Source organism: Delphinapterus leucas, chromosome 4 (assembly GCF_059928025.1).
Source record: "Delphinapterus leucas isolate spDelLeu-1000000601 "Yukka" chromosome 4, BTC_Dleu_Yukka2, whole genome shotgun sequence".
Lineage (NCBI taxonomy): Eukaryota > Metazoa > Chordata > Mammalia > Artiodactyla > Monodontidae > Delphinapterus > Delphinapterus leucas.
In genome coordinates, this window is record NC_143132.1 from 95,399,664 (window position 1) to 95,427,353 (window position 27,690).

General features: G+C 40.3%; 1 protein-coding gene across 6 annotated transcripts in view; it reads left to right on the forward strand.

Annotated features, from left to right (window-relative positions):
• The window catches only part of TNIK (TRAF2 and NCK interacting kinase), a 410,885-nt gene that overhangs the window by 360,797 nt on the left and 22,398 nt on the right, over nt 1-27,690 (forward strand). For 4 of the 6 annotated variants that reach the window (XM_089910873.1, XM_089910872.1, XM_022572342.2 and 1 more), the window contains 5 exons: nt 2,487-2,650; nt 4,683-4,780; nt 5,642-5,665; nt 11,186-11,370; nt 23,874-24,003. In XM_089910873.1, the coding sequence (XP_089766999.1) occupies nt 2,487-2,650; nt 4,683-4,780; nt 5,642-5,665; nt 11,186-11,370; nt 23,874-24,003 (601 nt within the window). The remainder of the gene's footprint in view (nt 1-2,486; nt 2,651-4,682; nt 4,781-5,641; nt 5,666-11,185; nt 11,371-23,873; nt 24,004-27,690) is intronic. The other 2 variants (XM_022572349.2, XM_022572308.2) reach the window with 1 other exon arrangement.

The following is a 27,690-nucleotide window of genomic DNA, read 5'->3' on the forward strand; positions in this document are numbered from 1 at the left end:
CAGATGCCGCACAGCATATGGAGTTTTGCCTTGCTGTCTGTTGTCTCCACCGCACGTGTCTCACCTCTAGGACTATGTTGTACCTTGACTGTCTGCCCTGTGACCTGTACTCTCCTCCATCCCTCAAACTGGTCCACTGGTCTCACAAAGCAGGTATTTAATAGAAAGGTTTTGGTTAAATGATCAAAGGAGTGCTGTATTCGAGCAAAGAGCTGGATCCTGCTACCACACCACAGCTGCCAGGCAAAATACTCAGAACTCACTGAACTGTATTCTCTTCGTAGATTTTTTTTTTTCATACAAAGAACACTACATTACATCTCCACAAAATGAGAGCAACCACCAAGAAACCTTAGTATGCCCATCACCCTTGACCCGTAATATAATTTTTAGAAAAAATACTTTTAGAATTTATTAATTATACATAAATAATTCTTGACCACTACTGTTTAATGAAAGAGGGCAGTGGGGAAGAATTCATTATTTGGGGATGAAAGGAGATAGGATTGTTTCTTTTTGAAAAAAAAAAAGAAAAATTTGAAAGGTGGCATATTGCAGAAGTATCACACATTTATCATTTTAGGTATTCTCCAAACAGGAGGGAGGGTATCTCCATTATGGATCCAAATCTATTTCAATCAATTAAATGCTACCAGTTTTCACAAAAATAATTACTACTCAAAGGAGTGTCATAAAAATATCAAGAATTTTTAAAGTTTTCCTTAAGTTTACCAACACTCACGTCTGCAGCCAGTTTTACTGTTAGGTTGACTTAGCAACCCCTTTACCATAAAAAATTTAAGAGATGAATATTGTCATAAATTCTACATTTGTATGATCAAAATTAATAAATTATAAGGACATATTTTATTTTCACTTGTTTCCAAGACCACCAGCCATGTCTTCCAATAACCCAATATTTAAGAATTTTTGCATCTCGACCAAATATTTTCGCCAAATACGTTACTGCAAAGCAACACTGTTGTGTTTTCAGAAAAAAATTATTTGCTTTAGTTGCTGCTTTAATGATGCCACTTTGTGGCCAGATTTTAACAGACCAAACTGCAAGTGTCTCAAGGGAAGGGACCATATTATTTTCACATTTATACCTGAAGCATCTGACACCCAACACAGTGCAGGGTACCTGTTACCCACTTAATACTCCTGAAATGGGCAGAGCAAAAGGAAAGCATAGAATTACATTTTTTTAATAACATCTTTATTGGAGTATAATTGCTTTACAATGTTGTGTTAGTTTCTGCTGTATAACAAAGTGAATCAGCTATACATATACATATATCCCCATATCTCCTCCCTCTCGTATCTCCCTCCCACCCTCCCTATCCCACCCCTCTAGGTGGTCACAAAGGACCGAGTTGCTCTCCCTGTGCTATGCAGCTGCTTCCCACTAGCTATCTATTTTACATTTGGTAGTGTATGTATGTCCATGCCACTCTCTCACTTCGTCCCAGCTTTCCCCTCCTCATGCCCTCAAGTCCGTTCTTTACATCTGCGTCTTTATTCCTGTCCTGCCCCAGGTTCTTCAGAACATTTTTTTTTTATTCCATATATATGTATTAGCATATGGTATTTGTTTTTCTCTTTCTGACTTACTTCACTTAATTTTTAAAAACTGCACTAAAGCAACAAGAAACAATTTTTTACAAATTCGTTAGCTGTTCATAATAAAGCCTGGTAAGAATTCAGTGAGACGGATCATCTCATACACTTCAGTGAAAACTGGCAGTATGTTTATACATTCACATACATATATATGTGCACATACATACCTAAGTTCATGCCCTTCCACCCAAGAATTCCAGTTCTAGGAGAGATGTGATTGTGAATATTTGTATGCATCTAGATGGTTATTTCACTGTTATGTATAATAGCAATGTATTGGAAGCACCTAACAATAGAAGAATGGTTGAACTCATTTATCTATATAATGGAATACTATGCAGCTATTATTGTTTTTAGAAGCATAAGAAGCTGCTCTCAATGCAGTCTAAAGGGGAAAAAAAGCAAGACACAAAATTGAATATACAATGTGCTTCCATACATACAAAAGAAAAAAGACTAGAAGATAATATTCCATCCAGTAAAATATAGTTGAATATCTCTTGATTCAGAGGTTGCATGCATTGCTTCCTTATTTTTATCTTGTAATATTTTCAAGTGTTTTACAATGAGAATAGGAAAAGGGTTTAAAAGAAAGCCTCCTTTGAAGATTCGCCATTTCAGAGCTAATACGTTTGGTGTGATGACCCAGGAGTTGGGTCAAGAGTTCTTCCCGTCCAGATGCAGAATCTGGCCAGGAGCTCCACAGAGGATAGCATGACTGTCATTACCATTGACCCCTGTAATGCAAGGTCATATAGGTACTCTCTTTACTCCTTTGTACTGGGGATGGGACTGGGCTATGCTTGTGTCTACCAGTGGCAAGGTCTTGAGGGTGTAACCTCTGTGCTCTGCTGTCCATGCAGCAACCCTGACCTCCGGAGAACTGAGCCCATCGTGGAGAGCCCCTTGCAGAGGACCAGCAGTGGCAGTTCCTCCAGCTCCAGCACCCCTAGCTCCCAGCCCAGCTCCCAAGGAGGCTCTCAACCTGGGTCACAAGCAGGATCCAGCGAACGGACCAGGGTTCGAGGTAACGCTTTCCCCTACCTTCCCAGGACAGCATTCCCTGAGGAGGAGAGCCATGCACAAGGAACCAGATTACTTCCTGACTTCTAGGACTTCTGGTCCTGGCGTGGCCACCACTGTGTGATGCTAAAGAGCCGCTTAACTCCTCTCAGCCTCAGTCTCCTTAGGGGAGTGTACCACCATCCCCAGTTATATGTGTGACGTCAGTGTGGACTAAATGCTTTCTAATTGCAGACACCATTGTTCTCCAGGGAGGTCACAGAATATTGGTCTTACTTGAAAATGTAGTCATCAGTCACCTGCATTTCCATTTCCATTTGATTGATTGGTTAGAGTTTCATGGACCCCCAAGTATCCTCTTCCCCTTGTGTCAACTGTGTTCAGAATACAAGGTATTTTTCAAAGGGAAAGTTAATAAAGGCTAATGTAGAATAAATATACACTTGAGAGAAGATATAAAATCTATGACTTAAAAAGTACACTTGACTCTTCTAGTTTTTCCTATTAGAGAGGTAAAAATTAGCCTCTCTGACCATTTAATTCAAGTCATTCTTCATTGCTTAGTTTTCATTAATGAGGAAGCTTGTGAAAAACATTAATGTGTCCGGCTAATTATACATGATAACCTATTGTTTATAGCTAATCAAAATGTACTCTTTCTGCATAACCTTCTTCAGAAGATAATTTGGCCTCCAAGTAATAAAGACCGGGATTTTTTTTAAGTGCAATTTGGAAAACACTTATAAATTACTCTGCCTAATGAAAATCACCAGTTCTTTATTCTCTCTTAGCCTCTTCATTAGACACAATTATACTTTACCTCCTAATATTTCTTTGAGTAAACTCAAATGTATGTACATTTTGGAAAGGTCGATGTCAGACATGCAATGCTTGTGTCTATGAATTGGGATAGGAACTGGCCTGTGGCTGCCCCTGTGTGCAGTCTTCTGACATCAGTGGCACCACCCAGAGCTATGTATACTTTTGTTGCCTTGATCCAGATATAAAGTTACTTACTTTGGAAAACTGCCATTCCCTTACCTTTTTTCTATTCATAAGCAACTTAATTTGCTTAGTTAGAGCAAATGCTAAAGAAAACCAAACTTAGGTATACCATTTTAATTCTCTGATCTGGTTCAGGTTTAATTCTTATCTTCTTTCCTTTGGCCTTTAGTTTTCCTGGGTTAAAAGCACTCATATCCCTGGTGTATCCCTACCCAGGAAAGACCACTTTGAAACCAAACAAAAGAATCTCTCCCACCTTAGATTGCTTCTTCTCTACCTATAAGTTCATAAATCGGAGGGATGCTCTTCACTTGTAGCTGTCAGGCAGCCCTCCCCCAGCCCTTGCTCTATGACCTCTATTCTAGGGCACTTCCGCTTTATCACCAGCACTCTCCTTCCTGCCCTCACCCTAGACAACTCCCCTTTCCTCCCCCCATTTAAAAATCGTTCCTCCAAATAAAACAGGTTTCTATTTTTTTCTACAACAGTTCATCAGAAAAACTTATCCTGATGGGTAAGTGGTAAAGGAAGAAATCAAACATAGGATGCTAACTCAGAGGCTGGTTTAGTATAATAATTGAGAATAGGACTTTGAGAAATCATACAGAATCCCAGCTCTGCACATAACTTCAGTGTAACCTTAGGCTAGTGGTGTCATCTCTCTGTGTTCAACTGTCGTACAGGAAAACAGTGCCACGTCATTGGGTTGGAGCAAGGATTCAACGAGACAATTGACATAGAAAGCGTTTAGCACTAAGCCTGACACAGAATTAATGCTCAGTAAATGGCGGTGCTGGCTAGTTTTTCATATAATTACCAGTGACCTCCAGGTTATAAGACTAAATGCGTATGGCTGATTTTGTTTGCCTGAACATTTACTGATTTTTCACGGATGTGCTTGAGGATTTGCCTAAGTGAATGAGGTGTCCGCTGAGTCATTTCCAAGGCTGACTCACCACAGAACTCCAGAACTTCAGCCAGCACCTTCTGACGGTCATTATCTTTCTTGGCCCTCTGTTTTTTTCCTCTAGCCAACAGTAAGTCGGAAGGATCACCTGTGCTCCCCCATGAGCCTTCCAAGGTGAAACCTGAAGAATCCAGGGAAATTACCCGACCTAGTCGACCGGCTGTGAGTGCTTTTCTCTCAAACAGTTTTGAACTCTTTTAATTTCCCAGAGAACCCGCAGGAAAAAGTGGTTGGGGATGCACTCATGACTATGAAACAAAAAATGTTGAGATTAATAAGAACGGATGCTAGGAGCATCTGGAAGGAAGTCATACCTGATTAGGAAAGAAATGAACAGATCTTGGGTTGCTTATCTACTTTTGGTTATTTTTCTGATCATTAGCACTATGTTACTGAATAAAACAGGAAGAGAGATAACTCACATTATTCCATAATTTCTACTCAGTAGCTTTAGCGAAAAAATGTTGAAAGTAACAATTAAGAATATGTGGGCACTTCCTATGGATTTTTCTTGTATATTCTGGCCTTTTCCTATATTATTTTCCACATGAATTAATATTACAATTTTTCTGCTGCATTTCTGCTGCTCTAGGACTGTATTTTCTAGACCAAAACTTGATAAGCATGGTCTGATAGGGGGCTGACGACATGAAATCTAGCTTCATTGCTGTAACACGTCAGACCCCAAATAGCCTTAAAGAAAGAAAGAAGAGGATGGAGGCTGAAAGTTGGAAATTAATTGGGAATGAGTTATTATATACTTATTTTATTCAAATTTTCCAAGAATCTTTTCTGTGAAATGGATGTTTTCGTTTACTTTATTTTTTTACATTTTAAAGTAAGGAAGTACAGTGAGGGTAACAATGAAGGGCATTCACACCATTCTGGGTTGAGGTTCTTCTTGCCCTTTTTGCATTTATCAGTTGTGTATTAACAATTTCCATTTTGTGTCTAACCTGCTGCCTTTCTTCCGGCTTTTCCCCCTCATGTGGATTCTTCTGGATTGGTTTCCTCTTATCTCAGAGCTATAAGAAAGCTATAGATGAGGTTAGTATTACCTTTTTTGCTTGGTCATGCTTTCACAAGATGTAAATATAAACTGACTTCCTGAGGCTGATATTCAGAAAGGTGGCCAATTGGATCACAGATGAAAGTTCGTTCCTTTGGAGTGGTCTGCTGAGAGGAGAGCCCCTTCACAGAAGCCAGCCTGAGCCCCTCAGACACTGTGTATAGCTCCAGAGACCTTCCTTCTAGCCAAAATGTCACTTCTCCAACGTTCCAGTCTAGCTAAAGATAAGCATCGGTGCTTTGTTATTGGCACAGTTTCTCATCCTAGTATCTTCCAGTAGCAAAGCCTGAGCTTTTAACCTGCACTCGCCAGCCTTGCTAGGGGATGGCAGTTTTACTAACAAAGAAAAGAGACATCATTCTAGGGTCGTCCCCATTTATAGTGTGTGATTTGTGAACAAGGAGTTACCGGGTATTGTTAGATTAATTTGTGGGACGTTAACTACAGCATCAGCAGCAACATCAACTTTAGTTAATGAATCCTGGCGAGTTAAGTAACTTGATTTCCTTATCTGTGATGACATTTTTCCATTAGAAAAATATATGGCTTTGCCAATCTTAAGTAGCTTGCTAAGAAGGATGACTGCCTCACTGCTGTTTGTCAGACCTGCATGAATACAGCATAGTGGAGTTGTTTTGGAAGAGAGAGGCCTTCTGCAAAGAGTCCTAACTGCATGGAATCTGAAGGCTAGCATTATGGCTTTAAGGCTGAGCACTGTTTTTGTGAAATGATATAGAAAAAGCACAGGCTTTGGGAGTGAACAAGCTGCATTCAAATTCTGGCTCCCCCAATAAATAACTGGAGGGGCCAGTCTCACGAATTCTCTGGGCCAGTTTCATCTGTAAAATGGGGATAAAAACACCTGCCTTTCCTCGCTCACAAGATTGTTTAGGTTCACTCAAGATCATGAGGGCGGGAGCATTTTCTGAAGTGTGAAGTGCTATGTAAAGCCAGGGCCTGAGGCGTGGAGCTATTCTGGTGGAAGAAGCATGTTTCTATGTGTCTGATCTTTACCAAAAAGCATCACTTTTTCAGAATTATGACCGCCTCACCATTCAGAGTGATTTAGAAAGTCATTATCATAGTTAAAGGATTATTGCTTATACAAAAAAAAAAAGATTCTACATGTCTACAGTGTGTGGATGGCATTATAGAAAGAAAAAAGGGAAATGTTTTTAATTGCTCTGTGCTACAGCCTTCAGGGATTATCACAAATTTTATCAGTTTTCTCCCAAACAGTTCTGGTGCTCAGGCTGCCAATAAAATGGTCGTGTGTGTGCACAACCCAAGGTTTCCTCTTATGAGTCCAGAAATTAGCTTGGAGGTGGCTGTCATGAGGGAAAGGGCTCTCATGGATTTCATCTGGTTAACCCAGGATATTTTAGGCTTTTAAAAATTGCTTTATTTATTTCAGGATACTCTAGCACACTGGACAGAGATGAGAGGTAGGCAACAGAGGTACAAATAATTGAGGGGGTGTAAGCTGTACACCAAAATCTCTGGAGCCATGGATGACTGGAAAAAGCCCTCCACGTGATTCTTCTAACCCTACTCCTTGAGTATCACTGATCCAAAACACAAGATTCCTTGGTTCTACCTAACCCAGTGGTCCTCAACCAGGGATGAGCATCCCCCCCCAATTCCCCTTCCCTGAGGAGACATTTGGGAAAGTCTGGAGTCAGTTTGGTTGTCACAACTTGGAGGTGGGAAGCGGTGCTGCTGGCATCTTGTGTGTAGAGCGGAGAGATGCTGCTAAACAACCTACAATAGAGACTTATCCACCCCAAATGTCAGTAGTGCCACAGTCAAAAAACCTTGAGTTAAATCTCTCTCCCATCTCCATTCCTAGGTTTTAAGATGGCCTCCATCCACCGTGACTGATATGCCATTTAGATAACCCGAGTTTGAAATGAGCAGTCTTAAAATGCCAAAAACATATTGCTTGTTATTGCTAATTTAATTATTTGAGTTCCATAAAAGTCAGTCTGGGGGAGTGTCCATGCCTTTGGCATTCCTTCCTGTGGAGCATGAGATTGTACAGCATAGTCTGTGATTATTTAATACAACCCTCCAAAATAAATATTCTTTTTACTTTAGCACAATTAAAGAGATGTCATGAAGATTAGATACATAAGCAAACACTGGCTTTACCACCACTTTTTTATTGTATGTAGAAATCTGACAAATTCCAGAGCACATCCATAGACTGGACAGAACTGGAACAAACCTTTTTTCCCTCAGTTGAAGATTCGAAGTCAAGTGACTTCCCCAAGTCATATCTTTAGATTTCCTAAAAAGGAAATGAATTATTTTAATATGTAAAGAAAAAAACAACTTTAAAATCTTTAACTATTATTTTAATAGTTTAAAAAATTGAACTAAAATTTGCATAAACTATATTGGTTTTAAAAAGATACCCAAAAGAGCACCTTTTAAAGCAGAGTATGCATAATTTTGTCAGATTAAATAAGCCTTTTTGAAAGAAAAATTATATCAAGTTGATTCTAAAAAGTGTTACATGAAAGAAACCTTTGGGTGAGAGCCCCTTACCTATCTTTACTCTGTAGTCAAAAAGCTTAACATTTTGCCATATTTCTTTTTCAGTTATACATTCTCAAATATTTTTATTGTAAATAGCACTTTTTCCTCTTTTTAATACTTTTTAGCTCCAGGCTTGAGACAGTCAAGCAATAAATTACCACAAAAACTCATTATATGGAGAAGATTGGTATTGTCAGAAAATAAAACATATGAAAATGGATCTGAACGCAATGGTGTCAGTTTTAGATCATGTCTCTTTCCTATAACTTTGCTCTTCTAAGTTTTTCCAGGGTGGATGGATAAGGAACAAAACTTCAGCTAAACACACAGACTATGGGCAATGGAAGATTAATTTTCTTTGGCTGGGGTATTAGTTTTGAGTTACTCGTTATTGGTACCTTGGGATTTTCATATATGTCTCACCTGCCAAGCTGTTACCAATTAAACTTAAAAGGAATTTGCAATTATTTCTAAAGTTTCAGGAAAGATAGCTTTTTAATAACACAGAAACCAAAAACAAAAAAAAAACCTCTAATTAAAAGTGAAATTATAAAGCAGGTCAGAGCTTTAAAAGTGTTCCTAAATACAGTGTTTGGAGAAATTTAGGTGATTTTAACAAGTGAGAGTTACTTTAAATCAATGGACTTTGGACCAGCTAAATATTTCTAAATAGTTTTGATTTTTTAAAATCTTCTTTGTCTTGCTTTGAAATGTCAGTGATAAGGAAAACCAACCCATGGGGAAAATGTATTATTAATTTAAATAAATCATAGTTAATATTATTATATTTTACTCAGAATTACTGACATTAGAAATAAACTCTCTTAACCATATTCTCTCTTTAAATTATAATAAAAATTTTTTTTAATGACAAGTAACATTTTAGATGCTAGTTGTATTCTTTGATGAGACATACATGGTCCTAACATAGAGAAGGAAAAATACAAAATAAATTTATCTAATTTTTAAATTATTTTATTGGTTTGGAGGATTATAATGTCCTTTTTCATTAATTGCTTTAACAAATATCTAAACTGTATTTTCCCAATGTGCTCAAGTGTAGCTTACCCTTCACTTTCTCGTCAATTTGATAAAGATAAACATTGGCAATTGTCAAGAGGAAATAAGAAGTAAAAAGCTGAAATCTGAGCATTAGCTTTTCTTATTTTGGCCCATCACCAAAGAAACTGGAAATAAATTTGCCTAAAATTCTGTGTGGTAATTTTCCTCTTCATTCATGGTGTACATTATATTTAAACAGTTTGAGTCTTTTTAATACAATTTTATTTTCACTTTCATGGATGGGATAACTATATCCACTGAGATTGAGGCCATGTGTGTGTGCATGTGTGTAAAAGCCCAGCAAGCATGTTTGGGTGGAAAATGCACAATTTGAATTTTCAAAAGCTTCCCCTTTCCAAGGGCTTCAATTCAAATGACTACAGAACAAATGTAAAAGTTGTCACTGCTGTCCCTTTGATTTTTATGAAATTAGAAAGAAATGAATCCTTCACTTAACACCTTGAACTTTCTAAATTTCTAGACCAAATAAAAAACCTGAAGCATTTTCTGTCCTTAGTCTTAACCAATACATTAATGCCTCACATATAGGCACCAGTAAAGAAACAGGATGATCTGTTGTCTTCTCAAAATAAAATTATATTTATAATTTAATTACACACATTTATCACAACTTTTCTTCTAACCTATCAGGATAGATTATCAGATGTCATTTAGATCACCTATATTGCTCTAACCTTACATCAGGTGAATTGGGCAAATACATTTCTGGATTGAAATAAAGAGAGAATATGGCCATAAGAAAACTGTGGGATTTAGTATCTTCAAATGAGTTTCTTTCTCCCTAATCCCCTGTCTCTCACTGAATGCTCTGATTCCCACATGGGTCACTAATATAGGGAGAAATGGTAAGACTGATGTCAAATTGCTTTTTCTTCACTTGCATGCTGTGTGCCAAGGGCAGTTTAACCCGTGCAAATGAGAGCGGCCATGCTTTAGCAGAACTGCTTCCCTCTGCATTGCTCTGAAAGCATGTACAATAAAAGGTAGTCAGATCTTCAGCACACCGCCTGCCATGTGCCTGGTGATTAAATACCACCTCATCACATCCATAAGGCTAAAGGTTTCATCATACTCATGGAAAACTGAAAATTTACCTCTTCCTTTTGGTGTTTGCACATTCATTTCAGTATTCTCCGCCAGGGTTTCTGCCAGGTGACGCAATATAAAACAAAAGAAAATGAAACACCTATCGTTCTGGAAGAGAACTCTTTTTTGTTTTTGTTTGTTTTATTTTGTTGTTGTTCCTCTTGATTAACTCAGCTCCGTGGCTCTAAATTTCAGTGGCACTGGGCTTTGGGGTGGGCCATTATTTGATGTGGTGCCTCGGCTGTCCAGGGAATGACGACACACCAAATGAGTCATTGTAGCTGCTGGAACCTTGGGAATTGCTCTGTTCTGTGACTGATGCTAGATTTTGGTACAGTAGCAATCATAAGAGGAGAAAGTCGCTGACTATGGCTTGGGCAGGAGTCTCAAAATACTGGGGAATGATTTCTAATCCTGTGGGTAATTAACTATGAGGGTGGGTGACCAACTTCACCTTCCCAAAATAAAATGTGAACCCAGTGTTTGTATATATGTGTACACACACAGTGCACATACACATATATACACATGCAGATTCAGAACCGAACAGTCTCAGTCTAGCAATTGGTTGTGAACAAAGTTTAAATTTATTTCATCTTTCTTTTCTAGTTTCTCTGTGCTACAAACCTCGTTTTCTTGGTTTCATGCAGTAACTATGTTTGTAACAGTTCTATAGAGAGCTTTTTTTTCTTGTTTATTTCTTGTTGCTTGAGCCGGAGACTTGCTGAGAGACATCGCTTTGGTCATGTCTATAATTCATATACGCTGGACACGCTTTTCTCTTGTAGGATCTGACGGCATTAGCCAAAGAATTAAGAGAACTCCGGATTGAAGAAACAAACCGCCCACTGAAGAAAGTGACGGATTACTCCTCCTCGAGTGAGGAGTCGGAAAGCAGTGATGAAGAGGAAGAAGATGGAGAGAGCGAGACCCAGGACGGGACGGTGGCTGTCAGCGACATACCCAGACTGATGTAAGAGACCTGCGTTTATACAATATTGCTTCTGTTTTTTTGTTTGTTTTTGCAGTACGCGGGCCTCTCACTGTTGCGGCCTCTCCCGTTGCGGAGCACAGGCTCCGGACGCGCAGGCTCAGCGGCCATGGCTCACGGGCCCAGCCACTCCGCGGCATGTGAGATCTTCCCGGACCGGGCCACGAACCCGTGTCCCCTGCATCGGCAGGTGGACTCTCAACCACTGCGCCACCAGGGAAGCCCTGTTTCTGTTTTTTTATGTTTTGGTTTTTTGGCCCCGAGGCCTGTGGGATCTTAACTGACCAGGGATCGAACCCACACCCCCTGCATTGGAAGGCAAAGTCTTAACCCCTGGACCACCAGGGAGGTCCCTCCCGAGGCCTGCTTCATCACTGTAGGCCAGGAGAGGTTAGGTCTCCAAGACAAAAGGACAGGAAATATGAATTAAATATAAGATCATTTATGAGTCTCGGGCAAAGTTGACTTTGGGGATTCACGTTTTTATTAGAGCATAGTTCTATATTCACCCCTCTCCCTAGACACAGTTACTTAGAATATGTAGCATTTCTAGGACTGCATATGCTTTGTCTAAGCTGTTGTGGCATTCACCATCCCTTGGGTGATGCTTTCTTGGTTCCTGTCATCTCTGGGCAAGTGATACTGACAGCCACACCCTAGAACTAAAGAGCAAAATTATATGCAATGGCATTTAGGGGTTAAAACTGACAACATGAGACGTATATTTCACTGTCACCACCACCACTAAGGTGGAATGCAGGAGGCAGCATGGGTTAGCATCCCAGCAAAACAATCAGGATTCGAACAAACCTGCAGAGAAGCTTCTGAGTGTTTGACTTAAATACACCCCTGATTTTCTACTTCATCTTCTCCATTGTCTCTTTTATGTGATCCTCTTTGCTGCAGCCTGTGACTGCACCACGTACAGTCTTCTTTTTTAGATATTTATAGCTACCTAGCTTTCCCTTAGTATTTACAGCCTTTACTTCTCTTTTCTTTTCCCTTTTTCTCATCAGACTGGATCCTAGAAAAGAACCTCTCCTCTTCCCCTATTACTTCCCCAATTCAAACAAACATATTCATACAGTCACACTCACATACATCTCTCATTTCCTCTCCCAAATAAACACAAGGTGCCCAGCCCTGGTTTGCCATAACTTTGATAAAGAGCAATGCTAACTTTTCCATCTTCACTCCTCCTTCATTTCCATTTCTTTGACTCAGCTACCACTTTTGGTCATCACACCACATTTACTCCCTATAGAGAAGATGTCATTTCAGGCCACAGATTACAGTCCTGTCCAGCAGAGGCTGGCGAGACAGGGCCTCCCAGTCTGCAGGAAATGTCATCCGTTGATTAACGATTGTTACATACAAGCAATTCTGAGAGACAAGTCCAATTATCATAGCTGAAAATCCATACTTGTTATTTTACTGCTGACTACCCAGTTATTGACAACCACAAATATGCTAAAATATGACATTTGGAAACAAATTGCATTAAATTGCTTTTTTAACAGCAAATAAAGTTGTTCTAGAGGCAAAATCACTAATCCAGAACATTGCCACAAAATATGCTGGTCCTTTCAGTTTTTGTCTTAACTCAGCATTGGTTCATTCTTCTAACAGATGTTTTGAATTCCGTTTAAGCACTGAGCATACAGCTATGAGGGTGGATTGTGAATTTAAAAGATTGGTAAGACTTCTTCTGTGTGCTAGACCCCATACTGAGGGCTTTGAGACATTCAAGAAGTGCGGACATGAATTCTGCCTTCCAAAAGTTTACATTCTAGTTGGAGAGAGACAAAATTATACATGGAGAAGTTCAGAGTAATATAAATAGTTGGAAGAATAACCAATACCCTTGGAAGAGATGTTAAATCGCATTTGGTTTTTAAGCCTCCTGTCATATTTTGTAAGACTCTTAGTGGTATTTACCCTCGTATCTCTAAAGGCAGGTCCATCTCTTCCCCCACCTTTCTAAAATGGCCTAAATATACCATGCTGTGCTGCACTTTCTCTGCTGTCTGGCACTCTCTTGTTCCTTTAGAAATCACCCATCAAGGCCCAGCCTGTACAGGCAGAGCCCATCCCTTCCTCTGTGCTGCATGGTGTCTCCTGTGCATTCCTGCCATTTCATGGAGTACCTTGAATCAGGTTATTTATTACATGTTGTCTCCCTCTCTGGGCTGTGAGATCCTTGAGGGTGAGGATTGAGCCTTATTTACTCTCTACTCTTAACACCTTGCCTGGTGTCTGGAATAGAGCTGGTCTTCAGTGACTCTGATTTACACTTAACTGCACTGCACTGAAATTGCAAATCCTGGCTTCAAAGTGTTTATAGCCTAATCCAGAGGAAAGACGTGTACACAAATAACTGTCATCAAGGTAAAAAGGAACACAGAGTGATGTTAGAATCCCAGGTTGGGGGAGTTGAAGTAAAGGCACAGAAGGTTAAGTTTGGTGGGAATATAGATGGTATGAGGGGGGGAAAGTCTGGACTAGTGAAACCAGACCGGGATCATGTAGCCAGTGGGGAACCGTCGAAAGTCTCCTGAGCTGGGGAGTGACATGATTGGTGCCACGTTTGAGAGAAATCATTTCATCAAAGTGATTTGGAAAGAGAACAGACTAGATACTGGTAAAGGCATTCAGAGGATCTATTACTGTAATCCCAAGAAGTCATAAATGGGCTCTCATTGAGTACTTACAGTGGAGGCAAAACTTGACGTGGCTCTTGATGAATTGCTAAATTTTAAACAGATTAACATGACCGTCCATTAAAGAACATTTAAAATATGTAATTGTATATGAAACATACTCAGAGAAGAAACAGGATACAGATGTGTGCATGTGTATGTGTGTGTTTATTCCAATTTGCCAAATATATGCACTTTTGTGAATATAAAATATTGGGTTGGCCCAAAAGTTCGTTCGGGTTTTTCCATAAGAGCTTTTGGGCCAACCCAACATATACAGTTCTGCTACAGCATGAGAAACTTCATACTATTAAAAAATCCATTGTTTCTTTAGGAATAAGACATTTCGGAGTTAGACTCCTTCTTACATACATTCTTACCATCTTTATTGTCTACTGTTAAGGTAAACCGTCACATTTTGTGCTGTATTTTTTAAAGCAAAAAATTACTATATTATATTAATTATATAAATATATTGCAACACAGTTCACTATCATGAAGTCTATACAAAAGAGCTTTTTAGAAATAGAGCACAGCCATTCCGACAAGCAGCTGGAGATCCTGATGTGCAAAACAACAGCTTCTTCTATGTACAGTGTTGGCTTCATATTAATAGTATGAGGTTTAACCTATAAGAGTGCACATAACTAAGATTGTATTCCATAACTAACCAACTGCACTATTTCCCAGTGCCTCATGCATAGAAAAATAATGAGTGAGGGGGAATTATAATAGTGGTTACCTGTGGATTATACAAATCAAAAGGATTTTATTTTATGTATAGCCCCAATTTTATGTTAAGCATGCACTATTTTCATAATCAGGGAAAACATAAAAGCTTTATAGAATAGGAGGGAGGGAATGAAAGGCACGTAAGCTGATTTGCATCAGCGCAAGCAAGCTGAAGAGGCAGCCTTCAGTATCAGTCTCTTCCCTCAGGTGCCAGCACATGCTTCGGATCAGTACATATGAGGCGTGGTCTTCATCATTAGGACCACCTATTGCTATTGCAGTCCCTGAGTTTTGCACAGTCTCATAAAATGCAGTCTGGACATTGAAAGCCACATGTCCCCTCTTTCCCAGTCTCACTAGAGAGCCATGGTTCTGGCCCCGTTCACCAGCCAGGCTATCGTTGTGCCCACGCCGCCTCTTGCCTGCCGTCCTCTCAGCCGTCCTGTCCGTTGGTTCAGTCTTTGGTCTGAGTCGTGTTGTAGAAGTGTGTCTGTGGTCATGCTGTAGCCCTAGTGCCCTACAACTCTTTTCATTCCTAGGCCCCATGACTGTCACAGCATATGCTCCAGCCGAACTGACCTTCTCATTATTCTTTCCGAATGCCTTGCACTTTTCCAATGTTGTCTTTTCTTGGAATGACCTCCTCTCCCTCTGTCCCACATTCTCACTTACATCTGCCGTGCATTTGAGTATTTGCGTTGTTTTTTTATGCTCTTCCAGATGCTAATCTCTGTAGTTTCAGGAACCGTGTCTTCTTCAGCTTTTACATCCACTACCCAGTGCCAAACCAAGGGCCTTTCATGTAGCAGGTGTTCGATAAATGTATATTGAATTGAATTAAATCAATACCTGCAGGAACACTTTGACAAATCCAATTAGAGATTATTGTTCTAAACATGTGACCTAATTACAGTAAATTTTCTATAGTTTTCTTTCTAATTAGTTGATGTGTTTTGTTTTTCACAGTCTTTATAGAAATTCAGACAACTGATTCTTCCTACCCAGACTCTATATCAGAAAAATAATTTTTAGAACAAAGGATTATTTTAACTATAAAATGTTATAGTTGTTTTAGCCTTAGCGTTTTTAAACCATTGCCTTTTAAAATTATTATTAATAAACTGTATTCTTTAGAACAGTTTTAGAGTCACAGAAAAATTGAGCAGATAGTACAGAGTTCCCATGTTACTCCCTCCACCGACTCCCACCCCCTTACCCCTCCCCCGCAGTTTTCCCTGTTAGTAACACTGTACAAAGGTTATATAGAGTGAAGCAGAATCCTGGGGACCAGTAGCATTTAAGAGGAGCTTATGAAGAAAACAGAGAACAAAGGGATAAAAGGAAAACCAGGGGAGAGTTGTCTCAAAATCCAGAGGAGTACAGAAGAATGGGGCGGAGTGATCAGTCATACCAGACACAGGCAAGAGACCAAACACCATGTCAAAGAGCAGTCATTGAAACTGAGAGCTTAGAAATGACTTAGGGAGTTTCCTTAAGGTGCTTGAAGTCAAGTATGAGAAGTAGTCATCTGGGGAGTGAACCAGAGTGTGTCAAGGAATAAACTGGAGAACTTTGCAAGGAGAATTTTAAGGAAAGAGCAATGTAAGTGTGGGTAGTAAATACAGAATTAGGGTCAAGAGAGATGTTTTAATGAAATGGGAGACGGGAGAGACCTTATCTTGTTTGTTGATTGGAAGAAGGAGACAGTAAAGAGAGAAGAATTGTGAAAACACAGGAAGGAGAAGGAGAGGAGTAACTTCGAACTGACACTGGTCCTCTGCTCTTCTATTTAAGCCTTCTTACTGGGTTAGAAATACTGCATTGCTAAACTAATTTTTTTGTCTTTTGCCGATCACTTTATGTACCTTATTAGTCTCTCAACCTCCATTAGATTATAATCCTCTGGAAGTTTAGGGTTATGTCTTATTTTTCAGATATTTATTCTAGCGTCTGGTACAATGTATATCACATAACAAACTTTTAACAAGTAAATGAATGAATGAATGCACGAAAGAATTTCTAAGGGGTTGATGAAGATTGACGGGGCAGAGTTGGGAGCTTGGAGCCATAAAAGGAACATACAGAGGCAGAGGATGAGAGAACAACCAAGGGAGTAAGAAGGACAGAAGGAAGAGATCAACAACAACAGACACGGCAAGATGTCTCCTTTTACGATTTAAAAATGTTCCGCAGTCTCTGAAACATGAACTGTGGGCTGCAGTTTGCCTTTTAAAAGAAATGTGTAGAGAAGTACTTTGGAGCACGCCGCAGAAATTTAGGGAACTTTCCATCATCAAAAGCCATTACCTTATATCAGACGACATGGTAGCAGAAAAATTAGTGGTGTGAGCAGTACACAGGTACACAGAACGAGCAGGTATATACAGAAGATTCACAGTACAACAGACAAATCCTGCACAATAGAACAACCTTAAAGTAAGAGGAATTGCTCACTATTTCAGAAGAAAATTGACAAAGGAAGGAATATAGATTATCATCTTTTAGTCAATCTATGTGGAATATTACTAGTAGAAATAATGTAGAATAAAACTCAAAAGAGCCCAAAATGATCACCATAAAAATTTATCAGAAATGAAGCAGTTCTGGCTCATAAAATTGAAAGTATAAAATTGACTCAGGAAAAAAATAGTCTCAGCGAAATGTAAAACTGGCAGTGGTTAACACTAACACTATTGATTAAAAATTGACAGTGAATCAAATCTTAATAAAATTTACACCTTTAAAATTGGATCTGGTAGAAGTAGTGAACACAGAGCCTTTGAAAGATGATATGGACAAAAAAGCTGACTGGTGTATGAAATCTTTGCTACAACGTTCACATAGAAAAGGATTGGAACCAGTGACGGTAATTTTAGCAAAATTATGATGAAAACGCAAAAATTGGGGAAGAATTTAACTGAGATATGTAGAAAATTAATTAAGGAATTGTCGGATTGGAAAGAGCTCTAGGAAATACCTTTTTCATGAAAATTCATCCATGTTGAGATATTTCTGATTTAAATGCTTGGACAGAATCAGAGCACCACACTATCAAACTCTTAGAGGAAAATATAGGGAGAACACTTTTGACATAAATCACAGCAAGATCTTTTTTGATCCATCTCCTAGAGTAATGGAAATAAAAACAAAAGTAAACAAATGGGACCTAATGAAACTTAAAATCTTTTGCAAAGCAAAGGAAACTACAAACAAGGCGAAAAGACAACCCTCAGAATGGGAGAAAATATTTGCAAACGAATCAACAGACAAAGGATTAATCTCCAAAATATATAAACAGCTCATGCAGCTCAATATTAAAAAAACAAACAATCCAGTCCAAAAAATGGGCAGAAGACCTAAATAGACATTTCTCCAAAGAAGACATACAGATGGCCAAGAAGCACGTGAAAAGCTGCTCAACATCACTAATTATTAGAGAAATGCAAATCAAAACTACAATGATTTATCACCTCACGCCATTTAGAATGGGCATCATCAGAAAATCTACAAACAACAAATGCTGGAGAGGGTGTGGAGAAAAGGGAACCCTCTTGCACTGTTGGTGGGAATGTAAATTGATACAGCCACTATGGAGAACAGTATGGAGGTTCCTTAAAGAACTAAAAATAGAATTACCATATGATCCAGCAATCCCACTACTGGGCATATACCCAGAGAAAACCATAATTCAAAAAGACACATGTACCCCAATGTTCATTGCGGCACTGTTTACAACAGCCAGGTCATGGAAGCAACCTAAATGCCCATCAACAGACAAATGGATAAAGAGGATGTGGTACATATATACAATGGAGTATTACTCAGCCATAAAAAGGAATGAAATTGGGTCACTTGTAGAGACGTGGATGGAACTAGAGACTGTCATACAGAGTGAAGTAAGTCAGAGAAAAACAAATATCGTATATTATCGCATATATGTGGAACCTAGAAAAATGATACAGGTGAACCAGTTTGCAGGGCAGAAATAGAGGCACAGATGTAGAGAACAAACGTATGGACACTAAGGGGGAAAGTGGCAGGGGGTGGGCGGTGGTGGGATGAATTGGGAGATTGGGATTGACATGTATACACTAATATGTGTAAAATAGATAACTAATAAGAACCTGCTGTATAAAATAATAAATAAAATTTTAAAAAAAAGAATCAGAACACCATTGGGGTAAAAACAGATGTGGAGCCAAAATATCTTTAATCTTTGAACTCAGGTGAGACTCTGAAAGAGAACTTGATTGTACAGTGTTAGCCTAGTCCATCTAGCCTCTGACACTGGCAAAGAATGCCTGAGTGATGAAGGAAAGTGCCTCCTGTCCTAGGAGACTTTGGCTCTTGATAAATGCTTCATTTACTGATTTATTTGTTTTACACCATCTTACCTTAAACAAGAATTTAAGGCAACTAAAAATAAACTGCATACAAGATAAAACAAATTTTCAAATAAATGAGTGAAGAAATCAGAGTTTTGAGAATTATTCTGATTTGCCAATCTAGCAATACACCAGGAATTCATTACAGCAATTTCTTTTTCCGTGTCACTTGAACACTATTAATAGCTCCTTTCTGGGAGTGAAATACTGAAAATGCTTCTTTGGAGCTTCTTCCCAAACACATCAGTTCTAACCTGTACTTAAATGTATTCAATCCACTGCTCTAGTTTAGTAATTTCAAAGTAAGTGTCTTCCTGTACATTTTTTTGTCTGGATTCGCCTCTTCATATTTTTGCCTCTCCATTTTGGATAAAACTCCTTGACAGGTGTCTTCTCTGTCCCAGAGATGTCGTAAGACTGGTGTGTTTCTTGTTTCTTAGATTGAATATTCCATCAAGTCCTTGGACTTTGATAGGATCCAAGAAACCGAAGATGCCTTTTTTTTTTTCTACTTTTTAAAAAAATTTATTTATTTGTTTATTTATTTTAACATCTTTATTGGAGTATAATTGCCTTACAATGTTGTGTTAGTTTCTGCTGTATAACAAAGTGAATCAGCTATACATATACATATATCCCCATATCCCCTCCCTCTTGCATCTCCCTCCCACCCTCCCTATCCCACCCCTCTAGGTGGTCACAAAGCATGGAACTGATCTCCCTATGCTATGCAGCTGCTATCCCACTAGCTATCTATTTTACATTTGGTAGCATATATATGTCCATGCCACTCTCTCACTCCGTCCCAGCTTACCTTTCCCCCTCCCCGTGTCCTCAAGTCCATTCTCTACACCTGCATCTTTCTTCCAGTCCTGCCCCTAGGTTCTTCATAACCATTTTTTTTTTAGATGCCATATATATGTGTTAGCATATGGTATTTGTTTTTGTTTTTGTTTTTTTTTGTTTTCCGGTACGCGGGCCTCTCACTGTTGTGGCCTTTCCCGTTGCTGAGCACAGGCTCCGGACGCGCAGGCTCAGCAGCCATGGCTCACGGGCCCAGCCGCTCCGCGGCATGTGGGATCTTCCCGGACCGGGGCACGAACCCGTGTCCCCTGCATCGGCAGGCGGACTCTCAACCACTGCGCTACCAGGGAAGCCCTGGTATTTGTTTTTCTCTTTCTGACTTACTTCACTCTGTATGACAGACTCTAGGTCCATCCACCTCACTACAAATAATTCAATTTCATTTCTTTTTATGGCTAAGTAATATTCCATTGTATATATGTGCCACACCTTCTTTATCCATTCATCTGTCGATGGACACTTAGGTTGCTTCCATGTCCTAGCTATTGTAAATAGTGCTGCAATGAACATTTTGGTACGTGACTCTTTTTGAATTATGGTTTTCTCAGAGTATATGCCCAGTAGTGGGATCGCTGGGTCATATGGTAGTTCTATTTTCAGTTCTTTAAGGAACCTCCATACTGTTCTCCATAGTGGCTGTATCAATTCAATCACAGCAAGATCCTTTTTGACCCACCTCTTAGAGAAATGGAAATAAAAACAACAAACCTAATGAAACTCCAAAGCTTTTCCACAGCAAAGGAAACCATAAACAAGACAAAAAGACAACCCTCAGAATGGGAGAAAATATTTGCAAATGAAGCAACTGACAAAGGATTAATCTCCAAAATATACAAGGAGCACATGCAGCTCAATATCAAAAAAACAAACAACCCAATCCGATAATGGGCAGAAGACCTAAATAGACATTTCTCCAAAGAAGACATACAGATTGCCAACAAACACATGGAAGGATGCTCAACCTCACTAATCATTAGTGAAATGCAAATCAAAACTACAAGGAGGTATCACCTCATACAGGTAAGACTGGCCATCATCAAAAAATCTACTAACAATAAATGATGGAGAGGGTGTGGAGAAAAGGGAACCCTCTTGCACTGTTGGTTGGAATGTAAATTGATACAGCCACTATGGAGAACAGTATGGAGGTTCCTTAAAAAACTAAAAATAGAACTACCATATGATCCAGCAATCCCGCTATTGGGCATATAGCTGGAGAAAAGCATAATTCAAAAAGAGTCATGGGGCTTCCCTGGTGGCGCGATGGTTGAGACTCCGCCTGCCGATGCAGGGGACATGGGTTCGTGCCCCCATCTGGGAAGATCCCACATGCCGCGGAGCGGCTAGGCCCGTGAGCCATGGCCGCTGAGCCTGCGCGTCTGGAGCCTGTGCTCCTCAACGGGAGAGGCCACAACAGTGAGAGGCCCGTGTACCGCTTAAAAAAAAAAAAAAGAAAAGAAAAACAAAAAGAGCCATGTACCACAATGTTCATTGCAGCTCTATTTAGAAAAGCTAGGAAATGGAAGCAACCTAAGTGTCCATCAACAGATGAATGGATATAGAAGATGTGGCACATATATACAATGGAATATTACTCAGCCATAAAAAGAAACGAAATTTAGTTATTGTAGTGAGTTGGATGCACCTACAGTCTGTCATAGAGTTAAGTAAGTCAGAGAGAGAAAGACAAATACCGTATGCTAACGCATATATAGGGAATCTAAAAAAAAAAAAATGGTTATGAAGAACTTAGCAGCAGGACAGGAATAAAGAGGCAGATGTAGAGAATGGACTTGAGGACACGGGGAGGGGGAAGGGTAAGCTGAGACAAAGTGAGAGAGTGGCTTGGACTTATATACACTACCAAATGTAAAATAGATAGCTAGTGGGAAGCAGCCACATAGAACAGGGAGGTTAGCTTGGTGCTTTGTGACCACCTAGAGGGGTGGGATAGGGAGGGTGGGAGGGAGACGCGAGAGGGAGGAGATATGGAGATATATGTATATGTATAGCCGATTCACTTTGTTATACAGCAGAAACTAACACACCATTGTAAAGCCATTATACTCCAGTAAAGATGTTTTTAAAAATTTATTTTAATTTAAAAATTTAAAAATCTACAATAAGGTGTCACCTTACATCAGTCAGAATGGCCATCATCAAAAAATCTACAAACAAACAACAACAACAACAAAATCTACAAACAATAAATACTGGAGAGGGTGTGGAGAAAAGGGAACCCTCTTGCACTGTTGGTGGGAATGTACATGTTTTTTTACTTTTTTAAATGTATCTTTTATTGAAGTATAGTTGATTTACCATGTTGTGCTAATTTCTGCTGTACAGCAAAGTGACTCAGTTATACATATATATACATTCTTTTTTCTATTCTTTTCCATATGGTGTATCCCAGGATATTGAATATAGTTCCCTGTGCTATATAGTGGGACCTTGTTGTTTATCCATTCTATATGTAATAGTTTGCCTCTGTTAACTCCAAACTCCCAGTCCATCCCTCCCCCACTCCCTCCCCCTTGGCATCCACAAGTCTCTTCTCTATGTCTGTGAGTCTATTTCCGTTTCGTACGAATATAGATTCATTTCTGTCGTATTTTAGATTCCACATATAAGGGATATCATATAGTATTTCTCTTCAGAGATGCTTTTTTAATGTATGAGAAGCCATTAAAAGAAAAGAACAAAATGGTAAAAGATGTAATTAATACACCTGAGAGAAACAAACCCTGGTGCCTTTCCTATTTTTAAAAAACCCACTTTACAAGAGAGTTGGCTGCACAGTAGGGTAACAATAGGTCCACCATTGAAAACTGAAGTCCTGCAGGTGGGCCGCATGGCCCGCCTGGTCCTCAGTTTCCCACGGTGCTGTGCTCTGCCAAGGGCCACAGCAACCCTCATTCCCTGCTCTCAGGGCAGAGATGTCAAGATCCTATTGCCTTCTCCCACTGTATCTTAAGCACAAGAGCAAGAGACAAAGTGGAAATAAATATACCACAGTGTGGGGTGATTACAGAGGTTTTAGAAAGCACTGGACAGTCTTGAGTTAAACAGCCTCGTTAATGGGCGCCTGGTATACCAGAATGCCCTTAATTGATATTCTTCTCGCTAAATAGTGTAAAACCCACTTATGAAATGATTATTTTTTATACTCCTACTCTGTGCCAAGCTCTATGCTGGGTACTAGGTATACAGGGATGAACAAAGAGACAATAATTCTGCCCTCACAAGCATCTGTTCTAATGAGAGAATAGAAAAGTTAAAAGAGTCAAAAAGATAAAGAATTACAAATTGCAATGGGAACTATTAAGGAAAAAGGATGAAGAGAAAGAGGGGCTAGTGGGATAAGGCACTGATGGGTGGTGAGAGAAGGCTTCTCAGGGAAAGTATCAGATAAGATGAAATCAGGTAAATGAGAGGGAACCAGCCAAGAGCCAGGGTGAGAGAGAGCTTTCCAGGCAGAGGGAACAGCATGTGCAAAATTCAGGGCGCCTCCTGGTCAAAGACAGGGTAGGGAGGGCTTAGAGATCATGCAGAGCCTGGTTGCTCACGCTGGCTGCCGAGTGGAGAGTAGGTCCAGAGGGGACGCTGCAGAAGTGGGACCTCAGTTCAAGCATCCGTGCAGCATTAAAGGTGAAAGTGGAATGTACTTCAGGCCACTGACCTTTACACTTAAAATGGTAAATTTCATGTTGTGTATATTTCACTACAATAAAAAATATTACTGTGGACAGGAAACAGGTGTTCCCTAAACATACACTGTCGTGAATGTTGTTCCTTACCATTTCAGACCCACAGGAGCCCCCGGGAGTGCTGAGCCGTACAATGTGGGAATGGTCGGCACGCACGGGCTGGAGACCTCTCACGCAGACACTTTCAGCAGCAGTATTTCAAGAGAAGGGACCTTGATGATAAGAGAAGTAAGTTGGTATAAAAACTGTAGAAGAAGTGCATTTCTTAATTGGTTTTTATATTAGAGCTTTCACAGAGGATGCTTACTGCTTGTATTTTAGGGAATGCGGTGGGGGGAGGGAGAAGGACCCGTGTTTCTAAATGGTTGAGTGATTTTAATTGTCTTCCTTCTTTCCTGCACCCTTCTGAGCTTAATCACATTTGTCCAGATCCTTCAGTGGAAGCTATGCAAATCGGAATATAGCATTTGAGCCTGAGGATATAAGACTGGCAAACCCAGATGTTTCCTACCACAGGAAAACAGAAATGAATGGTCTATCCAAATAACATCAGTGGCCTTGTTATGTCTTCTCCTCCCCATCCGAGGTTTTATCCTTGTGGATTTTATGTAGAAAATGCTCGGTAGTTCCAAGAAATGGTGATATCATCTTATCTAGTTAAATTAACATTAAAGACTATTAAGCTGTACTGGTGAAAGAACAAAGAAATCCGAAGATGTACTTAAAAATGCACCTGAGCACTTTGAGGAATTTTGTCTTTTTAAACTCTAGGAACATCATCTGGGGGCAGGGGGCACACATTCCCTTGCACCTGTCCCTCCAACATGCACCACTTCCCCATTGTATCTGTGCCGATAAGAAGGGCCTGGACACGTTAGAATCCGTCTTTTCTTCTTTTTCACTTCATCATCACCGTGCAAGCAGGTCTTTTCTTGGAAGGAAAGTAATGTTTGGTGACATTGGGCAAAAGTTACTTGACCTCTCCCTGCAACAATTTTGTCATCTATAAAATTTCATAAGTGATAGTATACGACTCACAAGAGGATTGAGGGGATTAAATGAGTTAATGCATCTAAGCATCCAATAAATGTTACCTATTTTATTTCACCCTCTCCATAGCGTCAAGCTCTCCTTTTACTTGATATCGCTTCCCACTCTTCCTTCTGAAACACAAACGTATATCATCTGTCATTCCCCTTCCTCAGCTAGGGTAGATTGGAAAACAGTAATAGCAGGCTTTGCTCTCCAAAAAGGCAGAGGGCATCTCATTTTTGTTAGAAAGAAAGGAACTGTAGTTTTGAGATGAATAAGGCCTTTGAAATAATAATGGGCAGTAGAGCTATAACTGGAAGACTAGTTCACAAAGCAACTTGCTAGAATTTCGTTTTATGGCCTTGCCGAATCTTTCAAGTAGACTTTAAAGAGTCCTTTCACGGAAGCCTGAAATGAAAAATGGACTTGGCTGCTGAAGTTGACATTGTGTCATGCTGGCATATAAATCTCCCAGCGCGGTGAATGGATACTTTCAATGCAAGTGTAGAGGGCTTCTCTCACTAGACCTTGCCACTTGGGAAAACATGAGGGGAAATGTTCTCGAATGAGTTACTCTCTGACTCCAAATAAAAGGACTCCAATTTCTAATGTGGTTTCAAATTTGCTTGAATCTTTAGGACAGAGTCAATACCTTGACATGGATATTTGGAGCCACATTTGGAGTTCAGTTGCCAGCCACATCCAAATGGCTCCATATTGTTTAAAGCATTCCAATACCCTATGACCACAGTCAATCACCTTGAAAACTGCATTCAGCAGTGTCATATATGAATTTGATCTATTGCGGGCCCTAAAATCTTTTTGTCCTCTCAATTTCTAAAGTGTTCTTTTTACAAATGTGGGCTTTTAAAGTAACAGCCTGACTTGAAAGCCATTAAAAGTATGTGTATTAAAAAGATAAATACAAATTAAAGTATGACAGAAGGATAAGAAAGTAAAAACTCTTTATGGTTCAGTTCCCCAAGATGAACATCGAGGAGAGTCACTTAACTCGTACTTCTTGTTGGAGAAGACCAGATGCTTCTATAGGGGCACGCTGGCTCTCCTACCCATGGTCTTGTCAGAGGCAATCCCCCTTGTAGTGCACACCCGTGCCCCTGTGGTTCCACCTTTCCCCCTCCTACAGCCCCACAGGACCTTTCTTTACTCCCCTTCTAGTATACACCACACCAGCTGTCATCTACCACTTCGTCCACAGGGACCCATCTCCCGGAAGAGCTCCTCTGCCTCCCCCACTGCAGCCCACTCTTCACCCAGAAGACCCCTGGGGGTCTGGCTCAGCTTCCCTTCCTCCTTGAAGCCTCTTCTGGGACTCCATGGGCCTCTGTCCATAACACCTTCCTTATTGCCAAGCTGGTATCTCTCCAGGGTCTGTCCACCCACTGAACGAGGATACTAGCTTACCGTCATGAAGGCTCTTTCGGTTACAAGTACTAGTAAAAAGAACCCACTTAACAACAGATTAAGAAAAAAAGGCGGGGTAGGTATCAGAGATTCAGAGGTGTTTCCTAGAAGGAATCGAAAGGCAGAAGCCCAGTTGGGACCTTGTATAGGGTTGGAACCAGAAACTGAAAAGGGATTGGGAGCTCAGGCAGCTTCTCGTGTGCAGATCTCTGGCTCCCTCACTGCCTGTCTCTCCTTACCCTCATCTCTGTTTCCTCCTCTTTCTCCCTTGTTCTCTCTGTCCACACACCAGCTTCCTCTTCCCCCTCAAGCACGTGCTCTCACGTCTCCATACCCACCCTCCCAATTGCAAGGCGTTCACCACATCCCAGTTCAGCTGCCCGGCAGAGACTGACCAGTATCTCTCAGGCCTAACTGGCAATTCCAATGGGAATCTGGTCGTGCTTGGCTCAGGTGTCCACTCCTGGACCAGTCAATCAGCTGTGGCTGAGGGTGGAGCCACATAGGACAGCAGCCACCAGAGCTGGGCTCTGCTTCCAGACACCCTTGGTTCAGACCCTGATTTCACGACTTACAACCCATGTCACATGGGGCAGGTTAATTGAATTCTTTACACTGGAGCTTTTCCATCTGTAAAATGGGGATACTATAAGCTAGCCCCCGGTGGAATTGTGAGGAGATGAACCTAAGGTGTTCAGCACGATACCCAGCATTTACTGATACTCAGAACATCCAAGTGCCCACCGCCATGGGACTGGTGAGGGCATGAAGATCGTAGAGCTCTTCGGGGCTCTGTTAATGAGATCATAGAGGACAGAGCTGCTGTTCATTTATCTTTGTGTTCCCAGCAGAACGGCACACGGAAGGTATTTAATTCTAGAGGGTGTTGGTTGAATGAACAAAAGGGTGATGACTCAGAAGTGGGAAGATTCAGGGGTCACTGCTGAATCCCTTCAAGTTTCTCACTCTCTGGGCCATTTCCCTTCTGAGGCTCTTCAGGTCTTTCTTTGATAACCACTGTGTCTGCATTAATTTTTGGCTTGAGGCAGAACACTGCTGATACAAGAGAGACCACAAAACTCTAAAGAGACAATGTGCGATTTATGCTACTGGAAAGTTGGAGGGAAATGGTAAAAGCTTTTCAGTATTTGAACAGAAGTAAGAAGGTGGGAGAAGCTGCCCGGTCCACATAAAATAGGGGATAATACAATAAATTAGGGCTGAACCCCTTAAATGTAATTTAGAAGATGAAATGTTCAGATGAGCACTGTGACAAAATGAGTCCAGAAAATGCCCCTCTCCTGGACAGTCGTGGGCCAGAAGTATTGTGCCCAGAAACACAGAGGGCGCTAAGGCTATCCAGTTATTTCTCAAACTTCCTAGTAACATCAATTACATGCACCCCTTCAGGAACTTGGGAGTCTGTTTCATCTTTCCCCAAAAAGTGCCTCCTTTCAC